At 39.0% G+C, this 22,955-nt stretch overlaps 1 protein-coding gene across 1 annotated transcript; it reads left to right on the forward strand.

Annotated features, from left to right (window-relative positions):
• Window positions 1-2,197: 2,197 nt before the first annotated feature.
• On the forward strand, window positions 2,198-7,780 carry Dspp (dentin sialophosphoprotein). The gene is made up of 4 exons (XM_090343989.1): window positions 2,198-2,248; window positions 4,221-4,307; window positions 4,441-5,367; window positions 5,912-7,780. Exons 1-4 carry the CDS (start codon window positions 2,198-2,200, stop codon window positions 7,565-7,567), a joined length of 2,721 nt encoding a protein of 906 aa, XP_090200115.1. The 3' UTR covers window positions 7,568-7,780.
• Window positions 7,781-22,955: the final 15,175 nt, after the last annotated feature.

Raw genomic sequence — 22,955 nt, forward strand, 5'->3', positions numbered from 1 at the left:
TGGCTTTTTCTGTGTATGTGGTACTGAGGAACGAACCCAAGGATTCACACATCCTAGGCAAACGCTCTACTACGAGTGATAGTGGGAGTTTGGCCTTATGGTAGAGTGCTTGCCTAGCATGCACGAAGACCTGGGTTCAATTCCTTGGTACTGGAAGCCAGAAGTAGTGCTGTGGCTCAAATGATAGAGCTCTAGCCTTGAGAAAGCCCAAGGACAGTGCTTAGGCCCTGAGTTCAAGCCCCAGGCCTGCAAAAAAAAACTTTTCAAACAAGGCTTTGCCGTTCCCTTTATTTACTTTATCTACTTACTTTCTTGTTTAACCTCAAAATTGTTCAATCTCATTTCATGTGGAACATAAATGAAATGATCTGAAGAGTCTAGAGCCTTTGGTGATGACATTAAGGCTATTTCTACAGTGGTCATTTTAGGCTGTTTACCTGCCTTGGCAAGTGGTGGCAAGAGTGGCTGTGGCATTGCTCTAGAGTGGTGCTGAGATGCCACTGAGAATCCTGCTGGGCTGCAGGCTGGAGATGAGAGGCAGGTTGCTTAGATCTTCAGGACACTGTGCTTTCCAGTCACAGGAACTTCTCAGTATCTCAGTGCGAGGCAGCCTTAAAAATATCTGTGCTAGGGGGTGACTGATCAGGACAGTATGGCTTTTCTCAAGGAGCAGCTAACCTTTACCAGCTTTGCCTGAGAGCTGGGCATTATCTAGACTCAGCCTCATTTTAATCTATGGCATTTTAAAAGGAGTTATGGCTATTCTTAGCTTTCCCTGAGCAGCTTCAAAGAGTAAGGCACACTTTTGGCTTTTGCCTTTTGGGGTTGTTGTTGTTGTTGTTGTTTTTCTCAGTAGCTCTGGAACTGTGCTCTTTTCCTGTGATGAAACACTAATATTTTTTATGACATAAGCACTGAAGTTTCCATTTATACCAGTACATATGACCAAGGTCATATGACATGGAAGATTAGGCTCTAAATCAAGTGAATGGTCCTAAAATGGGAGTCAAAAAGCTCTTCCTTTTACAGTAATAACATGACATAAAGAAAAACACAAGTTAGTAAATGGAAACCGGTATGTTTGGTTCACTTCACTTACACAATGCCTATTTCAATGTATCAAAATACATGTTAGACTCTTTCTGAACTTGCGCAGTAATAAGATGAAAGATCACACTTTTAGAAATGCCATGCAATAATTATTCTCATGTATCAAGAGACTGCCAAGTTCCTAGAAGAGGGCTTATGCTAATCACATTCATTCATCAACAACATTCCCAAGAGTTGGTTTTCTATGCTTTGCTTTGGAGATAATGATAACTGAAAAACTCTCTTGGGTCTCTGGAGTTTGTAGTAAGGTAGAGGAACCAGATGATATCAGAAGAGCAGTGTGTTGCCAGTGCAGTGTGCAGGGGCTACATTGTAGCATGCGAGAAGGAGGGACCCCAAAGGTCACTTGGCTTCTCAAAGCTCCCATCACATCCTTTCCATGATGGAAGGTTCCTGGCACACATTGTTGTGACAGCCCAAGTAACCTTTGGGGTGGACTCAGTGAACATTTCTCAGAGATAATTCTTTTGCTAAACCTTGTGATATCCCTGAGGTACATTATTTTTACTCTCCAAGATGGAAAAAAAAAAGCCCCAAAGTTCCTAAAGCTATTTAAGGCTCTCAAGTTCACCCTGCCAGTTGCACAGATGGAATATGAACCCAGATCTCTGATTCCAATGTTTATTCTTCCCATTAAACTAGGGCTTCTCAATTCCGTCACTCTTCCTCTTATCATCTGTGATAATTTAATTCAGTAGAGGAGGGGTGAGGATTACAAATGTTTCATCTTTTAAGTATGATCTTAGCAGAATTAGTTAACACAGTTAAAGCTATTCAGAAGGGAGGGATATGATTATCAATAGCACCATAACAGCTGCAATATGGGCTTGGTACCACATTGGCAGAAGCCGAAATAAAAGGAAGCTACTTCAGTTCTAGTGAAGCTCTATAAACCTTGATAACAATGCTGGGTTTGTGGTGGAACATTACAAATCTTCTCATGCTAAAAATAATATTCCCTGCTATAGAAAAGGACAAATGTTACAACCCCAAATAATGTACTACTGTAGTTATCATTCTTTTCTTTATTCACTGTTTTATGCCATTCTTGTTTTTAAATAGCCATTGATCACCTTTCCTAAGGAAAATGAAGATAATTATATACATTTGCCTTTGGGCTGCTGCATGGGCTATTCCGGTAAGTATGTCTTCCTTAGCAAAACTTTGTCTTTAGTTAAGTCTTCACATTGAAATATACATACACATATACATATATGTGTGTATATCTTTAAAACTTTATAGACAAGTTGAGTCTAAACATTTAGATTTTTATTAATGATTTCACAATATCTTTTTTTTTTAATCTCACTGAAAACAAATGTGGAAGCCGGGCTTTCATTTACCCACATTCTTCACAAACCCTTCAATGCTAAGTGGTCTGTTTTGTCTCCTACGGTCATAATATGATTCTTCAAAAAAAAAAAACTGTTCTAGAGGTCAGGCGTAGTGGCTCATGCCTGTAAACCTAGCTACTCAGGAGGCTGAGATCTGAAGATCATGGTTTAAAGCCAGCCCAGGCACTAAAGTCCTAAAGTCTGTGAGACTCTTATCTCCAGTTAATCCCCAGAAAACCAGAAGTGGTGCTATGGCTTCAGGGGTAGGGTGTTAGCCTTGAGCTGAAGAGCTCAGGGACAGTGCCAGGCCCAGAGTTCAAGTTCCACGACTGACAAAAAAATGTGCATTTCAATTCGTGTACTCATTCTGTCAGTTGAAACTTGTGCCTTCCCAGAGGATTATCATTTTAAAAATGTCTTCAAATGGCTGTGGGCCTACGACTGGAATCATAGCTACTCAGAAAGTTGAGAGCTGAAGAACTGAAGTTCAAAATCAGGCTAGGAAGGAAAGTATTCAAGACTCCATTTACAATTCAGAAGAATAAAGCTAAGATAGCTAAGCAATCTCAGCCATGAGAAAAATATTCAAAGTAATTTACATTCAATGCCAAGAAGTCATAGAAATATTGTTCATCATTTCTTCATGCCATGTGGATTTAATTTTAATAGCAATGTTGCTTAATATCTATTTTAAAGGAAGAACAATCACAAATATAGGAGTTTTCAACATTTGAAGAACCCAATGCTTCACTGAAAAGAATAGTCATTTATATGGAAAATTTGGAATACACAACTGAACACATACAAATATTCAGAGAATTATGACATATTTGTCACATTTTTCTTTTCTTTTTTTCTCTTGGCCATGGTGCTTGAACTTGGCCTGGGTGCTGTCCTCGAGCTCTTCAACTTAAGGCTAGAGCCCTACCACCTGAGCAACAGCACCACTTCTGACCTATTTGTCATTTTGCTAGCCACCTTCCATATTCAATATTTTGCATTTTCCACATACTTTCATAATTCCACATATTTTGGTATTTCTTTTTCCTTTCTTTCTTTCTTTTTCTTTTTTTTTTTGTTGGTCAATGGACTTGAACTCAGCCTGGGCACTGTCCCTGAGCTTTTCAGCTCAAGGCTACCACCCTACCCTTGAGCCACAGCACTATTTCCTGTTTTCTAGAAGTTAACTGGAGACAAGAGTCTCAGGTCCTTTTGTGCCTGGGCTGGCTTTAAACCTTGATCCTCAGATCTCAGCCTCCTGAGTAGCTAGGGTTACAGGTGTGAGCCACCACACCTGGCTGTTTGGGTATTTCTGTAGTTTAGAGTTTTCTTATGCATTTCAAGGGTTCTCTTGCAGTGCCTACAACTGACTCATTACTTCAGCTTGTTTCTGTATTAGCTCCTGCCATTGTTTTAGGTGTTTTAGCTAGGATTGAGCTTGAAGTGGGCTCTTACTACTTCAAGAGACTAGCTGGAACAGAACATCAAAGGTCTACCTCCTTGTCTTTATAAGGAATATTCCCCTACAGCTGAAATAAATGGTGTAGTCAATCAGTAACACTGATGATAGCAAAATAAAAAACATTCATGGGCATGGTTAGAAATTCTACATAAAGCCTGTAATAAGCTGTTTCTCTTTCTTACAGTATTAGGTCATCCTTTGAACTTTGGTTCTATCTTTTTTCCTTACTGAAAGAAAAATGTGTATATGTATAAATGTACCCAATGCACAAAAAATAAGGAGATGTATAGTATTCACTGTTTTCCTATTGGCAGGTTCCTCAAAATAAACCACTGGAGGGACAAGCTGTTGAAAGATCTGTGAATTTACCTCTTCAAGCAAAATCAAAATTACCAGTACAGGTTTGGGATTTTCTATTTCCAAGCTGGTTTTGCATCCCACTAACTGTCACCACATTTCTACCGCTTATCTTTTCAATTTGCTTTCCTTTGAGGTGATAGTCACAATTTATTTTGAATTGCTTCTCTTTTTCAGAATGAGTTAATTGTCAGTGATATCACTAAAGAAACTGGCAGTCCCCTGGATGAAAATGAAATCAAATGGCAACCATATATCAAAGCGGGTGCTGAAGGACAGGGAAATGGCTCAGAGTGGGCAGAAGTAGGCCCTCCCAGACATGTCACTTTAGCAAGTGAAGTGGGAAATATTGAAGATACAAATGGAGGCACAAGAACTCCAAAAACATACGGTCATGATGAAGTACATGAAAAAGAAGATACCCCAGCAAACACTATCACGGGACAGATGAATGCCTTTGGCAATGCTGGAGCCACAAACGAGAGCAATATTGACGAAAATGCAGACCAGAATCTAAAAGATAAGGATGGCACGCCTACCAGCCAGAACACCACTGTGGTCCAAGGAAACAGACCAGAAGTTGTTGACAGCAATAACAGTATAAACCACGAGGATAAAATAGACAGGATTGAGGGTGATACAAATTCAACATCTCACAGAGAAGGAGAGGGAAATGGGAATACAAAAGCTGAGGTAATACCAGACTGTAAGGAAGATCCTGGACTGGATAATTCTGATGGGAGTCCTAGTGGAAATGGAGCAGATGAGGATGAAGACAAGGGCTCCGGTGACAGAAGTGGTGGGGAAACAGACACAAAGGGTGAGAGCAGTAGTAACGCCACAGGCCAGGAAGGACAGGGAGGACAAGCTCAGGGGAAAAAAGAAGAGAAAAGCACAGGTCACAATTCAATTAGTACAGGAGATTGTGACTCTGAAGAGAAGGATGTTCCCAGCAATAACACTAGTACAGACAATAATTCTAACAGTGAGGAAGAATCTGCTAGTATTCTAGAAGGCCAACAGGAGGACCCCCAAGAAAAAGGTGTGGGAAATGAAATCATCCAACAGTCAAAACCAAGTACTATTGGAAAGAATCAAGAAAAGGTTGGTTTTAAATGCATTTTCTTTAAGTGGCAGTTTTTCATAAAAATAAGCTATGATAAGCATCCAGGTATTTTCACCTATCTTGAATGATTAGCTAATGAGAAACCTAGAGTCTTTATTACATTTTGCTATGGAGCAATTTTTAAAATACCACTCATTTCTGAATATTTGGTCTCAATGCTGGAAACGTGTTAGGCTAAATAACAGTTCCATTGTGGAACTACTTTTAAAACATTTTAGAGCATATTTAAATTATATACAATCATGGGTTACCTTTTCTTTTTTTTTTCATGGGTTACCTTTTCATCCTCATATAATTGTTTATAAAACTTTCTACTGGGCAGAAATGTGAATGAGTTGTTCAAGAACCTAAACAACAGAATACTTTCAAGTACAGACCATATTTTCACAAATATGTTCAAAGCATTGAAAGCTGGATTTCTGTTCCCGTAGCCACGCATCCCAGAACGGTTCTCCTTACATGAATGCAATTTCACAGGAAACACTCACTAATTAGCCATTCCTTTTCTTCACTGTTCTTTAGGGAATGAAAACTGAATCTCTCAACAGTGAGGACAGAACTAACATTTCCAAAGGAGCTGATGAAATACATGTACAGAGTAAAGGAGAGCGTGATGGAATCACAGGCAAGGAAAACAGCAAGCCACAGGGACAAGCTGACAATTCAGAACAGCCTGGCCAGAAATCAGAGCCTGGGAGCAAGGCTGAACCTAGCAAGAAAGGCAGTGGCAGCAACAGTGACAGATACGATAGCTACGATTTTGATGATGAGCCCATGCAGGGAGACGACCCGGGCAGCAGTGATGAATCTACGGGAAGCAACGATGCCACTTCAGAAGGTGACACTGACAGCAATAGCCAAGGAGATGTTGCCTACCACTCAGATGAATCTGAAGACAGTGGCAGTGACAGTGGCTCAAATGGAGGAGACAATGATGACAGTGACAGTACATCAGACGAGAATAATAGTGACAGTAATGGTGGTGGTGACAGCAAGAGTGACCAAGATAAATCAGAAAGCAGTGACAATGATGACAGTAGCAACAGCAATGACAGTGGTGACAGCACTGGCAATGACAGCAGTGACAGTAGTGACAATGACAGCAGTGACAGTAGTGACAGCAAATCAGATAGCAGTGACAGCAATAACAGCAGTGACAGCAAATCAGACAGCAGTGACAGTGGTGACAGCAGCGATAGCAGTGACAGTAGTGGCAGCAGTGACAGCAGCAACAGCAGTGACAGCAGCGATAGCAGCGACAGTAGCAGCAGCAGTGACAGCAGTGACAGTAGTGACAGCAAATCAGACAGTAGTGACAGCAGTGACAGTAGTGACAGCAAATCAGACAGCAGTGACAGTAGTGACAGCAGTGACAGTAGTGACAGCAAATCAGACAGCAGTGACAGCAGTGACAGTAGTGACAGCAAATCAGACAGCAGTGACAGCAGTGACAGTAGTGACAGCAGCGATAGCAAGTCAGACAGCAGTGACAGTAGTGATAGCAGTGACAGTAGTGACAGCAGCGATAGCAAGTCAGACAGCAGTGACAGTAGTGACAGCAGTGACAGTAGTGACAGCAGCGATAGCAAGTCAGACAGCAGTGACAGTAGTGACAGCAGTGACAGTAGTGACAGCAGCGATAGCAAGTCAGACAGCAGTGACAGTAGTGACAGCAGTGACAGTAGTGACAGCAGCGATAGCAAGTCAGACAGCAGTGACAGTAGTGACAGCAGTGACAGTAGCGAATCAGACAGCAGTGATAGCAGCGACAGCAGCAATAGTGACAGCAGCAGTAACAGTGACAGTAGCGACAGCAGTGACAGTAGCGACAGCAGTGGCAGCAGTAGCAGTGACAGTAGCGACAGCAGTGACAGCAGCAATAGCAGTGACAGTAGCGAGAGCAGCGAGAGCAGCGACAGCAGTGACAGTAGTGATAGTAGTGACAGCAGTGACAGTGATGACAGCAGCGACAGTAGTGACAGCAGGGACAGTGATGACAGCAGTGATGGTGATGACAGTGATGACAGCAGTGAAAACAGTGACCATGGGGCTAGCCCCTCTGACAGCAGTGATGAGAGTGATGACCAGAGCAAGTCTGGAAATGGTGACCACAATGGCAGTGACAGTTCCAGTGCCAGTGAGGGTAGTGACAGTAACCAGTCAACTAGTGACGACTAGAGCCCAAGCCCCATGGGATTCTTCTCGTGAAAATTTAATAATGGATAGGAAAGAAGATTCCTAGCAGACTAAAGGAGAGAAAGAAACAGAAGACTTACAGAAAAATACAGAGACCGAAGGAAGGAATCATGTCAAACTGTTGGACCCAGAACCAAGCTCCAGTGCCCTCAGAGAATGGCAATTGCATGTCCTGTGGTAAATGCATACTACATGATTTACATATTCTGAAAATATTGTGTTCAAAGTGTAAATCTACACATAAGAGAACAATTAAAATGCTCCTTAATACTTTACACAGAAGCCTCAACAAATCACTAATCACATGATAAACTTCTATTTAAACACTAAGGTGCTTGAAAGCAAAGGAAGCAAACAACAAACAAACAAACAAACCAACTGCTTTAAGCCTGACTGTGGGGTAAGAAAAAATGCTGTTCTCTAACACTTAACTTGGCCACTGATTTATCTTCTTGCTCTATGGAAGATATACATTTGTAACATAAAATCTCCCACAGCAACAATGTAAACAATCAAGGCACTTGGAATAGTTTCTTTTTTTTTAAAGAGACAGATTCACTGCAAGTTAAAATTCTGGAAATTCTGAAGAATACTGGCAAAAAGGAATTCAGACAATGTGCCACACAAAATTGGATGCATGAAAATTACATTTCTGAAAAACACTGAAACTAAACACCAAGTCTCTAAAGCTATTGAAAAACATTGTGTGGTACTTAGAACAGTATTTTGCTTCCAGTAACCACTCTCCAAATATGGTTAAACAAAAGTATGAACAATTGATTCTGCAAGGTAGGGTCAACTTTTTGACATCTACAAGTAGAACTGTTATTGTCTTGACAGCATTCTTAATTAAGAGCTGAGTATGGATTATCTGTCATTGTTTTGAGATGAAGCCCAATCTCTTGGAAGTCAGGATCTTAAAAATTTATAAGAATGGATTTCTCGTTGGTAGGGTGGATTTATAACTTATAATCCACGCTAAGGGCACTGGAAAAATAATCATGAGACAGAGACAGGACATATAAATTAGGATTGTCCCTGAGAAATTGAGAAACTGAGGCTAAATCATAAACCTTGATAATAATGTTCAAGATTTACTAGTGATGTGTTGTAATTCTCTTTTTCTACTTAAGCAAATATTTTTATTTATTCTAATGTGAGGCTAAAATGTGTTAAGAAAATATGAATGCTAACTTCTTTAAAATTAACAACCAATTTTTCACTTGACTTAAAATACACAAAATTACTGAGTGGTTTCACTTTCCTATCTTCTTTATGTAAAAATTTGTAGAACAAAATTGCAAGAAATATTTCCAAAGGCTTTAAAGATGCTGCTATTCACTACTTTGAAACTACAATTATTGTAAAATGCTAGGTTTGATTATTCCACACTCAGATAATAACTCCAAATTCATTGCAGTATGCTTTAGGTTTTAAATTATTAGAGCACAAGACTTTTTACTCGCTCTATTTTAATTTGTAAGATGCAGCTAAATCCTGTCATATTTATCTCAAAAGGCGATCATGAACTCAAAGTTGACAGTAGTTTTGGTGCTTTGTAAACTGTAAATGACATAAATGAAAATGATGAATTTCAGTGTCATAATAAACATTTATTTCTACAGTTGCTCACAAGGAAGATTATTTTCTTAATAATATAATACATAATGCCCCTTTCTTAAAAAATTGCTCTTTGTTGAAAAAGTAACACACAATACAGACTTCCAAACATGCTTTTGTTTTTTGTTTTGTTGTTGTTGTTGTTGTTTGCTTAAGGCTGACACTCTACCACTTGAGCCACAGCTCCATTTGGCTTTTTCGTAACTAATTGGAGGGCTGGATTAAATGTTTAACCAAGATCCTCAGATCTCAGCCTCCTGAATAGTTAGAATTACAGGCTTGAGGCACCAATGTTCAGTATCTCCAACACTTGTAGAAGGTGCAAAAATACTGATCTTTCTGTTTTAGATTTACAGCCTTCTCCTTTCCCATTGCAGAGGCAATTTCTACTAGCAATCCTACTATCTTCTAGAATTTTCTACAACTATTCTGTTCACATACACAGTCATCTTTTGAAAACACATGGAAATCGACTATATGAAAGTACTCATCTTACTCTTTTCAACTGAATAATACAGAATATTGACTTATAGCTTATAGCTCAATCTTGCTCTTTCTCATAATTTTTTAACTTCATTTATGAAGTGGAAATGATTTTTAGTCCATGTATGACGTTCTGTCAGTTCTTTGCAAGCCATTTCTAATCCAATAAGTGTCTGTAAATGTCACCTGAAGTACTAGCCTAACTCAGATAAACTTCTATCTGGTTCTTAGAAAGCCATTTTCAATAAATATTTCTTGCCTGGTGCCAGTGGCTCATGCCTGTAATCCTACTCAGGAGGCTGAGATCTGAGGATCATAGCGCAAAGCCAGCCTGGGTATGAAAGTCCATGAGACTCTTACATCCAATTAACCACCAGAAAACCGGAAGTGGTGCTGTGGCTCAAAGTGGTTGAGTGTTGGCCTTAAGATGAAGAGCTCAGGGACAGAGCCCAGGCCCAGGGTTTAAGTCCCATCACACACACACAGACAGACAGAGACAGAGACAGAGACAGAAAGGGAGACAGGGAAGGAGACAGGGAGGGAGGGAGGGAGGAAAGAAGGAAGGAAAATTTCTTGTGGAACAGCCTGTTCCTGTTCTGACAGCATGACCTAGAACTGATGTCAAAAATCATGAGTGAAGACTATGATCTCATCCTCTTTTATAATCACTGCTGCACTGACTCTGGACTCTCAAGACAAGAATAGTATAGAACAGGCTGGTAGTAGCAAATGACTATTTTCAGCCATATTTTAAAATAAAGATTAATAAGCTGGTTCTCACAGGAACACTTCTATATTGCTCAGAGGAGCAGAGTTTTTTAAGCTTCAAGTTGCCAGTCTCTGAGGAGCTCATTGTATTGTTTTTATCAGTTATGACAAACATTTTGTAACATAAGAAGAGAAAAATGTACCTATCAGGATATTATGTGGTAAAACCACATCATTTCTATATACACATTCATAGACAATCAGGTTTGTGTCTGCATACATAGGGCATGATGTAAAATAACTTTTTGGTGTTAGTTTTAGTGGAAAAATGCATTTGAAAGCCATTAGTTTAGGAATACATTATTGATAGTCATTGTTTTATATTTTTAAAACTTTCTCCTTAAAAAACCTTAATAATGGAGTGGTACGATTATTTAAAAATCTACTTACATTGCAGGACAATCTATGAAATCATACCTCACCATATAAATACTGTTTATATGATTAACTGGAGGGAAAATTCCCAGAGGTCAAATTTGCTTTATGGTTTAGAAGGGAAGTTTTGAAAAAAATCTGTGGACCAAAATAACCAGGAACAATTTCTCCTCTCCATAAAAGGAGTAGAAATACACTAAACTATTATGGCCATGGAAGGAAATATCAGTGTGTTTTCATAGCCAACCTTCAGTGCTTCCATCGAGGAAAATTCCCTAGAGAACGGAGCAAGTCAACTAAACAATGTTCTCGACCTCAACAACTGAGCTAGGATATTGGATTCAGATGCTGAAAGGATGAGGAATTCCTATGAGGAATTATGTAGCTCAGAATAAAGTCAGGAAATGGAAATATCACCAGTAAGTTTTACTTTAGCTTGTACACCTCAACTCCATTCTTATTTGACACACCATTTTGCATTAGACAGCTTTCTTTTTTCTCTACACCTATTATTCTTCTCTATTCTCATTCTTTCACCCCCAATTCTTTTCTCTTTCATAGATGATGACATTTCTATGAAGAAAAAAATCCTTGTTCTTTGAAGAATTGAATTCCCAGGTGTCTCCTTCTCAAAAACCCAGGAAAACTCCCTGGAGCTTTACACCATTTTGGGTTTCAGTCTCAACTTGCTGGTACCCCAGTTCCTACTTCCCAATTCTTTTCTCTTGAAAACAACAAATCTTAACTAACTTCGTCTCTACATCTTCAGACTAATCAGCTTAGGCTGTGCCAGACCCACACTGAGGCATGGCACATAACATTCATTCTCTCTGTCCTAATAATATGCTGATAGTGATAAATGGGCTCTGATGTTTATCTCAAATGCCAGTCCTGTTTCACTGGGCTTTCACTTGCTTCCTTTTCCTGTTCTATCAGAATGTTCTCAGCTCTGGCAGCTTGAGGACATCAGCAACCAAGTTGTTTAACACAGCTGAGTTTTTCAGTCCAAGGGAATGGAGTTTACACACCAGAATCACCACGGGAAGTCTCAGCAAAGGAAAAGAGAATTATTTGTAGGATTTAGGACAAGGGCAGAATGTAGGTGATATTTCAATGAAGTGGTATTTGGGACCTTCAAAGCAAAACAAGGCTGTAGGTAAATGGTTTTACATCAGGCTTGGACTCTGAAAGAGACCCAGGCTCCCATTTCTTTAGGAAGTGGGAAGCTAAGGTGCATCTCTGCACACAGATTCTGAATTGAGGCGTCTTGTCTGTGTCAAAGGAGCTAGCCATCGGAAAGAGAAGAACACTGTTCTCTGGAGCATAGGATTCTACAGCGAAGTCTCCAATCATCATTGCTTTTAGAGAATATAGTATCTTTGCCATCAAAGAAGAGGGCTGTTAGGAGCTTGAGCATTCCCAAAAGATACTCGTGTCTTGTCAAGATTTGCACATTTTTTTTCTGTTAAACAAAAAGGATTTCAGCTAATTTTCCAGAGATGTATTTCTGCTTAGTTCGTTTCCCAGATGCTTGCCTGTTATTTAAATATTACTCCTTCAAACAGTAGTTTGCATCATTCCCTTTATTCCTGTTGCTCTTTTGTTGATTACTGTCTGTATCCCAAACACACAATGCCATGGAGTCGGAGACTTGGCATTTAACACACAGATTTTCCTGGCTAAATTGGGCAGCGTAGGGGCCGGGAGTTTGGCCTAGTGGTTAAAGTGCTTGCCTAGCATGCATGAAGACCCGGGTTCGATTCCTCGGTACCACATACATAGAAAAAAGCCGGAAGTGGTGCTGAGGCTCAAGTGGTAGAGCTCTAGTCTTGAGAAAGTCCAAGGACAGTGCTCAGGCCCTGAGCTCAAGCCCAGGACTGGTTAAAAAAAAAAATTGGGCAGCTGTAACATGAGTTTTCCCCTCTCATTTCTCATCTGCTTCATGTAGGTAGAGAGGTTAACTTGCTATCTCTACAAAATGGTCTATCTCATGTGCTTCTAGACCTTCACCAGGGCCAGTCAAGTTCTGGAACTTACTCATTTCCTTCTTAAACAATGTGAGTCAGCCTGAAATTCAGTTTGTGATATTTTTTTTGGTGGGGGGGTGGTGGACAGAGGAGGCTCTAACTTTGTAGGTATTTTCTCAGGAGCCTCTGTGATTGTGGTTGCTGAAAGTTCAGTTGTTCATTTGGATAAAATTTCGTTTTACTTCTTTTTTTTAATTTTCCAAAACAACAACAAACCACATGTTGGAGTTTTATAGGGTGCTTAATTCAGGTGAAATTTCTGGAGATAAGGGAGCACTAGTTTGAAGATATGAGAGCCCACAGCCTCTTCAGATAGAATGAACCACCAGCTTGGTTTCTAGTGTTCTATCACTTGAGCTACAGCTCCAATTACAGCTTTTTTTGGTAGTCCATTGGAGATAAAAGTTTTATGGGCTGGCTTTGAACTGCAATCTCCAAATCTCAGCCTTCTGAGTAGCTATTATAGGAGTGATCCATTGATGCCTAATAACTCATTTTTATTATATTTTATGAACATGATCCACGATACTTTTGAAATAAAAACATATAAATAACTTTTCTCCCTAAATTGCTTGAGAAACATCTATAAACAAATAAGCAAACTAAAAATTAGGTAACTAAACTATCGTCAGATATATCAGTAAAAGTGCCTTTTTTTTTTCTCTGTTGTGGGGCTTGAACTCTGGGTCTGGATGCTGTCCCTGAGCTATTTTGCTCAAGGCTAGTGCTTTACCATGTTGAGCCACAGTGACACTTCTGGTTTTCTGGTGGTTAATTGGAGATTCTCACAGACTTTTATGCCTGTGCTGTCTTTGAATGTCGATCCTCAGATCTAGCTTCCTGAGTAGCTAGGATTACAGATGTGAGCAACAGTGCCCGCATGTATCAGTAGATATATGTACATACCAGGGTTCTAACTGTGGAGACAAGCCAGGAACATATCTGGTGCCAGGACTCTCTGATTGTTCTCTACTATGATCACCATGTCTAATGCCTCTGACATCTGTTAAATGAAATGGTTGTGCTATTCGTGGAAAATGAAATGTGCCTCATGCCTATAGTCTTAGTACTCTTGAGGCTGAAGCTAGAAGAATTGTGTCTTCCAGCCTAGGCAGAAACATCTGTAAAATTCTATCTCTAAATAACGAGTAAAAAGTGGAACTAGAGGCATGGCTCAACTGCTAGAGCACTAGCTGTGAACAAGAAAGCATTCCCTGAGTTCAGCGTGCGTGCGCACGCGCACACACACACACACACACACACACACACACACACACACACACGGATTCTTTTTCTAAAATCTGGATCTCATAATGGACATTTCTACTTTTCTTTCTTTCCAAGAATAACAGTATAAAGAGGAGGTAACTAGTTTTTTTGTGTGTGGGTAGGTTTATTACCTTTATTTGTGTAAAGTTTCTTTGGAGTTTGGCATGTGCTAAATTCACTCTTTCTGGGTTTTTAAAACATTTAAATTAACTAATTAATATTTACCAGTACCAAGGCTTAAACTCAGGTCCTTGAACTTGCTCAGCATTCTTGCTCAACTGGCATTCTTCTATGAAGCACCCCTCCAACCTAGCTCTTTACTGGTTATTTTGAAGACAGATTCTTATGGACTCTCCTGCTCTGGCTGCTTTTGAACCCTGATTCTTCAAATCAGTTCAGCCTCCTGAATAGCTAGGATGAAAGACATGAACTATCAGACCTAGTCCCATTTGTCTTTTGTGATGTTTACTGAGAGCTACCTTTTCTTATTCACTAGGTATTATGACTAGGCTACCAATGAAATAAAGGAAAATCAGCGTGGTGGCTCATACCTGTAATTCTAGCAACTCAGGAGGATGAGATCTGAGGATCATGGTTTGAAGTCAGGCCAAGCAGGAAAAGCCTTGAGACTCTTATCTCCAATTAACTTCCAGAAAACTGAAAGTGGAGCCTTGGCTCAATGTGGCAGGGTGCTAGCCTTGAGCAAAACAGCTTAGGGGCAATGCCCAGGGCTCTGAGTTCCAGCATAGGAGCAATACCAAAAAAAAAAAAAGTACTAGACGCTTAGACATGTTAAAGTATAATACCCTTGTACAATCTTTAAAGTTCAGAAAAAGTAACAAAAGCCATATAACGAATGATTGTTGTCCCTAATGTACTATGTTGTCTCTCATCTCCTTTGCTGTCCCTTGGTTATCTCATATTGTTACAGTATCTCACTTTGTTATCTGATATATTGAATTTATCTGTATTTGGTTATTTGATATTTGATAGGGAAGGGGGGAAAACCAAGATGGGTGGGGGGCGTGGGGGGGAGGGTAATGGGTACCAAGACATGTGAAAGGGGTATCAATGTATGTGAATTAATGCACCTTCTATCTGGCAAATATCATGTAACCCTTTTACTAATTACAATAAAAAAATTATGGGAAAAAAATAAAGTTCAGAAAAAGTAAAACTAAAATAAATATGCTTATTTTCTTATTTTGTGCTGGTTCTGGGACTTGAACTCAGGTTCTTGAAACTGTCTCTGAACTCTTCTCCTCAAGGCTAGTGCTTTACCATTTGAGCCACAGCTGTACTTATTAGGAAAACTTCTGGCCTTTTGTGGCTAATTAGTTAAGTTTTATGGACTTTCCTGCTTGGGTTGAACCATTATCTTGAGATTTTAGCCTCCTGAGTAGCTAGGATTACAGGTATGAGCCACAAGTGCCTGACATTTTTTATTCTTCAAGAAATTAGGTATTGGTCTATTTTATCAGACAATATCTCACTGTGTAACTAAGCTGACTGAGCATTATTAAGTAGTTCAGACTGATCTTGGTTTCATATTCTTCTTGCCCTAGCCTCCCAAATGCTGGGATTATAGGCATGTGCCAACATGCCAGATCTACACATTAGATTTTTGAAAATAGAATATATTCATAATCTGTTTTTACCAAAATTATATACTTTATTACCAATTACACATGTAAAACATTTTATTAAAAAAAACACAAGTAAAAGTAAGAAGAAAGCATTTGGGCAGAAATGTGCTGCAGTTGTGGAAGATTTTTCCCTATCTCTCACTGGCTGTCTTGTCACAGACAGAAGACCTTTATGTCAGATTGAGCTGCTGTTTTCTAGGCAGAGTAAGAATGAACTCCTGTAACCCCGCTTTCATCCACTGGCCACGTGGGGCTGTAGGGAGGAAGCTCTAAGTAGGAAGCTGGAGAGTTGATACTGTAATCTCGCCTAAGCCTTAGTCAAGTTTGGCAAGGAAAAATGTGGGACATAGTGTACCCAGCATTATCCGTCCTTATACACTAGCAATTTTCTCCAAGATGAGAATATCCTGAGGTCTGCAGACTGGCAAAGACTCAATTTTTTGTGGCAGATTGAAATCAACCTTATGCAAATAACCAAGTTGTGGTCTTATAAATTCAAAAATAGTCTACATAATCAACTTCAATTTTCAAATGGTTTTGTTTTTACAGATAAGAAAATTCAAAAAGTTATTTTTAGCTACTTGCAAACCTCAAAGAATTAATGAACTATTTTAGGGATGGGAGAAATTTTGTTAACATTGAATAATGTGGATATAAAAAAATGTTACAAGTGCTTGTTTACTTACGATTAAGAGAAGAGACTGTGAGCAAGATCCAGAAAAATGGGGGAAGTACATCACGAGTTTATAGCACAGTTGCTTTTAATGATCACATGCAATATTGTAATTACTTTTTGTGTGTTCCAGTACTGGAGCTTGAACTCAGAGCCTCACACTCTTGCTCAGTTTTCTTGCTCACAGCTGTCACCCTTCCACTTGAGTCATGTTTCTTGATTCACTCTTTGCTAGATTTTTGCTCAGTGAGTCTAGCTTCTGCTAAGGCTAATTTGTATGAACTTCTGGATCTCAGCCTCCTGAGGAGCTAGGATGACAAGTCTGAGCCACCTGTATCTGATATGACATTAAGTTTTTAAGGAAAATAAACAAAGAAATTTACTCCCAATATATCTGGCACTGGGAAATCCAAGATTAAACTGACTATGTTCTGGCTTATACATGAGACCATGCAACACTGTTGTCACATGATTAAAGGGGCAGAAAAGCACTCATCACAGTTATAGAGGTTCCTACGTGGTCTAGTTCTAATGTCATTGCCTTTGAAAATTAGAAGTTTAACACTTAAAGCTCTAGGAGGGCGAGGCACAGATACTTAGAGAATAGCAGTGTGTTAGCAGAAAGCTTAAAGATGCCTCAGCAGGAAATTGGTGGCTCACTCCTGGAATCCTAATGCTCAGGAGACTAACATCACAGGAGCTTGTTTCAAAATAAACCCAGGCAGGAAATTCCAGGAGCCTATTATCTCCAATTAACCATCAAAAAAACTACAAGTGGAGTGATGACTCAAATGCTAGAGGGTCAGCCTTGAGTGAAAACAAAACAAAACAAAACAACTAAAGGACAGCACCCAGACCCTGGGTTCATACCCAAGGACCGGAAAATAAAAGATACTTTAAGAAAATACTTGTTTAGAGATTGTTATTTCCTTCCTTTGAAATCTACAAATGTTATAATGCCATTTTGAAATGATCTAAACCAGTTACTACCAGACATTTGTCCTTTTATTTATCATTATCCTAACCTCCAGGGTACAGGTTTTTTATCATAATATTATTTTACTCTCAGATGTCCTGATCATGTTTTCAAAACTACTTACTTTTTGCAATAAAGCTTTGGGAGAGAAGTTTAAAAAAGGAGAAGATACTTGTTTAATAAAGATACTTTTTATTCTGTCTTTATTAAAGAAAAATAGATTTTCACCAATTAGTTGGCAATATACATCTTTTAGTTCATAGCCAATGATTGGATAATACAAATAATGTTTTAAAATTCTCATATAACTTACAAATGTACTCCAAACCTTGGTCATATTTTTATTAAAGTATGTCAGTTATTAGCATACACTAGCATATATCACAAGGGGGAGTTTCTCATGAAAATTCCACACACACACACACACACACACATATATAATATATTATAATCAATATCACCCCATCTAGCTTTCTCTCTTATCTGCCCTTCCCAAAATATCTCAACAGGTTTTATTGTTCTGTTTTCATACATGTAAATATTAATCTACTTCAATCATATTCATAAGGCCATATAGGATGATGCTATATGAAAGGACCCCCAGGATATAGAAACAAAAGCCATATAATGAGTGATTGTTGTCTTTAATGTACTATGTTATCTCTCATCTCTTTTGTTATCTCTTGGTTATCTCATATTGTTACAGTATTTTACCTTGTTATGTGCTATATTGTATATACGCGTATTTGGTTATTTGAAATCAAATAGGGAAGGGAGGAAAACAAGATGAGGGGTAGGGGTGGGGGGAGGGAAATGGGGAACAAGACATAAGAAAGGGTATCAATGTTTGTGAAGTAATGCACCTTCTATCTGGTGAATATACTGTAACCCTTCTATTAATTACAATAAAAAGATATGGAAAAATCATATTATAATAGCTACAGAAATGAATTTGTGCGTTCAAAATGCACATCAAATAAAACTACATCACAGCTCAAGCCATCCTAAACATAGAATTCTAGTCAGAGTTCATTTTGACCCCCTTGTTATGATGCGTGTTGTTGTAAACTGTAATGGGAACACAGGACTTGGTGCTGACCATTATACAATATGGCACGTTCTTTTCATAATCTTTACAAAATTGTAAGAGGTGTTGGTGGCATTAGCCCTATGAAACAGGTCTCTGTTCACCCCAATAGCACTGGCCCACTGTCTGTCCAGCAGAACTCATTGTGAAATAGTACAAGGTGCACACCGCTTCACTGATTACAGGCAAGTGTTACAGCAGCCTCGCCATAAGGAAAGGGAGTTACATCATAGTACACAATACACCATTAACGTGTTATTTAACATTCCACATTGAAGATCGTGGATGCCTTCAAACGACTGTTCGGATGTTAGCCACTTAAACAAATACATCACTAAGGTAAACCATATAAACACACCAAAATCCTGTATGGTTAAATACAATTTCCATGGTACAAAAATCAAAGTCTGCAAATGTTTGTATTGTACAGATTGCTTCTTACACAACAGTTTTGATTTCTTTTTTCCTTGTTTGGGTTCTTTTTCTTTTCCTTTTCCTTCTTTCTTTTTTCTTTTGCCAGTCCTAGGGCTTGAATTCAGAGCCTTGGTGCTGTCCCTGAGCTTCTTTTGCTCAAGACTATCTTGAGCCACAGAGCCACTTCCAGTTTTTCTGTTTATGTGGAACTAAGGAATTGAACCCAGGTCTTCATGCACGTTAGGCAAGCACTCTACCACTAAGCCACATTCCCAGCTCTAGGTTCCTTTTCTAAATCTAAAATGATACTTCCAAGGGCCAGGAGTTTGGCCTAGTGGTAGAGTTCTTGACTAGCATACACAAAGACCCAGGTTTGATTCCTCGGTACCACATATATAGAAAAATCCAGAAGTGGTGCTGTGGCTCAAGTGTTAGAGCTCTAGCTTTGAGAAAACCCAAGGATAGTGATCAGGCCTTGAGTTCAAGCCCCAGGACTGGCAAAAAAAGGAGATACTTCTATATATTTTGCTTCTTTATCTAAGAATTTATCCATTGAAGAACCTAGTTGTTTGAGCTGAGTAACAGTGTCTCACACTTATCATCCTAGATATTCAGGAGACAGATATCTGAGGATCACCAGGTGGGATAGGAAAGTCCCTGAGACTCTCATCTCCAACTAACCACTAAAAAAACAGACTGTGGAGGATTCTTGAATGTCATTGACAGAAGTCTTTGACAACTTTCATACAATTCAAGATGATAAGATGGTCCAGATTCACTTTGGAACTTCTGTGCCACAAGTTCTGATCATAATTGACATGCCAAAACATGCTGTGTGCTAGTACAGTGTGTTATTAGGATCACTAGCTACTTTATGCAATGCCATTATTGGTAGGTCTGAATAAGGATAAGGCTAAGATAGATGCCCCTCAGTTGATGAGTGGATCAACAAGTTGTGGTATTTGTACACAATGGAATTCTATGCTGCTGTCAGAAAGAATGTCATCGCCCCATTTGTTAGGAAATGGAAAGACTTAGAAAAAATCATATTAAGTGAAGTAAGCCAGACTCAAAGGAACTTAGGCTCAATGGTTTCCCTCATTCGTCATAATCAGTAGAAACCTTGGGCTCTACTAGCAGAGATCTGCAATAGAGCAAAATCTTGATACATAAGGCCATATAATGTGAAGCTAATTGAAAGGACCTCCAGGATATTGAAACAAAAGCCATATAATGAATGATTGTTGTCCTTAATGTACTATGTTGTCTCTCATTTCCTTTGCTGTCCCTTGGTTATCTCATATTGGTATAGTATCTCACTTTGTTATCTGATATATTGAATTTATTTGTATTTGGATATTTGAAATTTGATAGGGAAGGGGGGAAAACCAAGATGGGTGGGGGGTGTGTGGGGGGGAAATGGGTACCAAGACATGTGAAAGGGTATCAATGTATGTGAATTAATGCACCTTCTATCTGGCAAATATCATGTAACCCTTTTACTAATTACAATAGAAAAAAAAAGGATAAGGCTAAGAAAGTGTGTGTGTGTGTGTGTGTGTGTGTGTGAGAGAGAGAGAGGGGGGGGGGAGGGAGACTTCTGAATACACTCTAATTCTTTAGATTTAAGACCACAGAATTATAGGGTTTTCCTAATTTCTTCTGTGCTACATTTTTATATCCTACATTAAAATAGAACATGGATACAGATACTTTTGATTCTCAAGGACATATTGATCAAAAAGAACACTTCAGAATGACTAATTTAGTTAATCCTGAGACACACACATTCCTGGGATAACAATAATACTATACCTACTTGGATAGTTAATAAGAATGGTTGAAATTATTTTGGGCTAGTCACTAGAGTGAGACACAGATGTGGTAATTATAAAAATGTACCAAAGAAAACTGTGTAATTTGTAATTAAAAATAATTTTGAAACTAAAACTTGACCCTAGCCTTTTCCCATGCACAAGCATTAGCTCAAAATGGATCAAAGACCTCAATGTCAGACCAGAAACCTTGAAAGTGCTACACGATAGAGTTGGAGGGACACTGTAACTCATAGGCACAGGCAAAAACTTCCTGAACAGAATCCCAGTGTCACAACAGATTGGAGAGGACTTGATAGATGGGACTACCTAAAAATAAAAAGTTTCTGCACAGATAAAAGCATAGCCACAAAAGTAGAGACAGCCAACCAACTGGGAAAAGATATTTACCAATAATATATCAGGCAAATGCTTAATATCCAGTATCTACAGGGAACTCAAGAAACTAATCCCCCCCCCCAACCCAACAAACCATTCACTAAATGGGCAAAGAAACTGAAGAGAGACTTATCAAAAGAAGAGATTAAAATGGCAGAAAAGCATATGAGAAAATGTTCATCATCCATGGTCATAAAGGAAATGCAAATAAAAACAACCCTAAGAAACCACCTTATCCCAACAAGACTGGCCAAGATCTTGAACTCAGACAATGACAGGTGCTGGCGGGGTTGTGGAGAAAAAGGAACCCTACTGCACTGCTGGTGGGATTGTAAGCAAGTTCAGCCACTCTGGAAAGCAGTGTGGAGGTTTCTTAAAGAACTGAAAATTGACCTTCCCTACAATCCCACCATACCACTTCTGGGCACGTACCCTGAACATCATAACCCAAGATATGATAAGGACACCTGCTCAGCTATGTTCATCTCTGCACTATTCACAACAGCCAGGCAATGGAAACAACCCAGATGCCCTACTGCTGATGAATGGATACAGAAAATGTGATAGATACACACACACACACACACACACACACACACACACACACACACACACACACACACAATGGAATTCTACATAGCCAACTAGATCCAAACAGTACAAGAGCGAGGATTCAATATTAGCATACCCAATGCTATGGACGTGGTATTGGAAATATAAACACAACTCCATATCATAAAAATATATGCCTCTATAGACATGTTTTATCACATAGATTATTATATATCTATGACATACAAACTTTCAGCTTAATTTTAATTATGTTCAAAAATCTAAGTGCCAATGATTGTATATATTGATTCCCTTCTTGAATACTTGTTTGTTAAATACATCATTTGAAATATTATGTTAAAATCAATGTTAATAAATTCCCTAATTAAAAAATATTTTTGAAGCTGGGCACTTCAATCAAAACTACACTTATTTACCATACATTTCATGTTTCCTCACATTTGCTAAACAGCTCTCTTCTATAGTAATAGCTACTTTGGCAGGTGCAGGAGGCTTTTGCTTGGAACTACTCAGAAGGCTCAAATGTGAGGTTCATAGTTTGAAGCCAGCCTGAACAGGTACATTTGTGAGACTCTTATCTCCAATTAACTATCCCCTCCCCAAAAAATGGAAGCAGAGGGGTAGCTTAAATGGTAAAGCACCAGCCTTGAGAAAGAAAGCTACGGGACAGTTCCTAGGCCCAGAGTTTAAGCCCCTGTACCAGCACACACGCGACCGCACACACATGATGATGATGATGATGATGATGATGATGATGATGATGATGATGATAAGCCAGAAGCCGGTGGCTCATAGTTGTAATCCTAGCTACTCAGGAGGCTGAGATCTGACAATTGTAGTTCAAAGGCAGCCCAGACACTAAAGTTCATAAGACTCATCTTCAATTAATAGCGCTATGGCTCGAGTGGTAGAATGCTAGTCTTTAGCGGAAGAGCACCCAAGCCCAGAGTTCAAGCCCTACAACAAAAAAGATGATGATGCTAATTGAAATAAGATATGGAAACAAGAAAAATAAGAAATTATTTTGGGCTATTATGCCTTATTTCTCCCAAGTTTTAAAAAGTTGAACTTTATCTGTGCTAATGCCATTTAAACTATAATATAGCATAACATATACAACTCATCCTTTCTGCTTCATTTTTCTCTACATTGTACTGCAATAACATGTTTGATACTCTCCCTAGGACCTTATCTCCATAGTTATGTGTGTGTGTGTGTGCGTGTGTGTGTGTGTTATAAATTTGTT

The sequence above is a fragment of the Megascapheus bottae genome, chromosome 13 (genome assembly GCF_031878675.1).
Source record: "Megascapheus bottae isolate mThoBot1 chromosome 13, mThoBot2.hap1, whole genome shotgun sequence".
Classification (NCBI taxonomy): Eukaryota; Metazoa; Chordata; class Mammalia; order Rodentia; family Geomyidae; genus Megascapheus; species Megascapheus bottae.

What these genes read in the sequence shown, in the direction of transcription:
- Dspp (XM_090343989.1), top strand. Translation starts at nt 2,198, where the DNA reads ATGAAGATAATTATATACATTTGCCTTTGGGCTGCTGCATGGGCTATT. An exon ending in AATCAAAATTACCAGTACAG is followed by an intron (nt 4,308 to 4,440) that starts GTTTGGGATTTT and finishes TCTCTTTTTCAG; the next exon opens with AATGAGTTAATTGTCAGTGA. An exon ending in TTGGAAAGAATCAAGAAAAG is followed by an intron (nt 5,368 to 5,911) that starts GTTGGTTTTAAA and finishes ACTGTTCTTTAG; the next exon opens with GGAATGAAAACTGAATCTCT.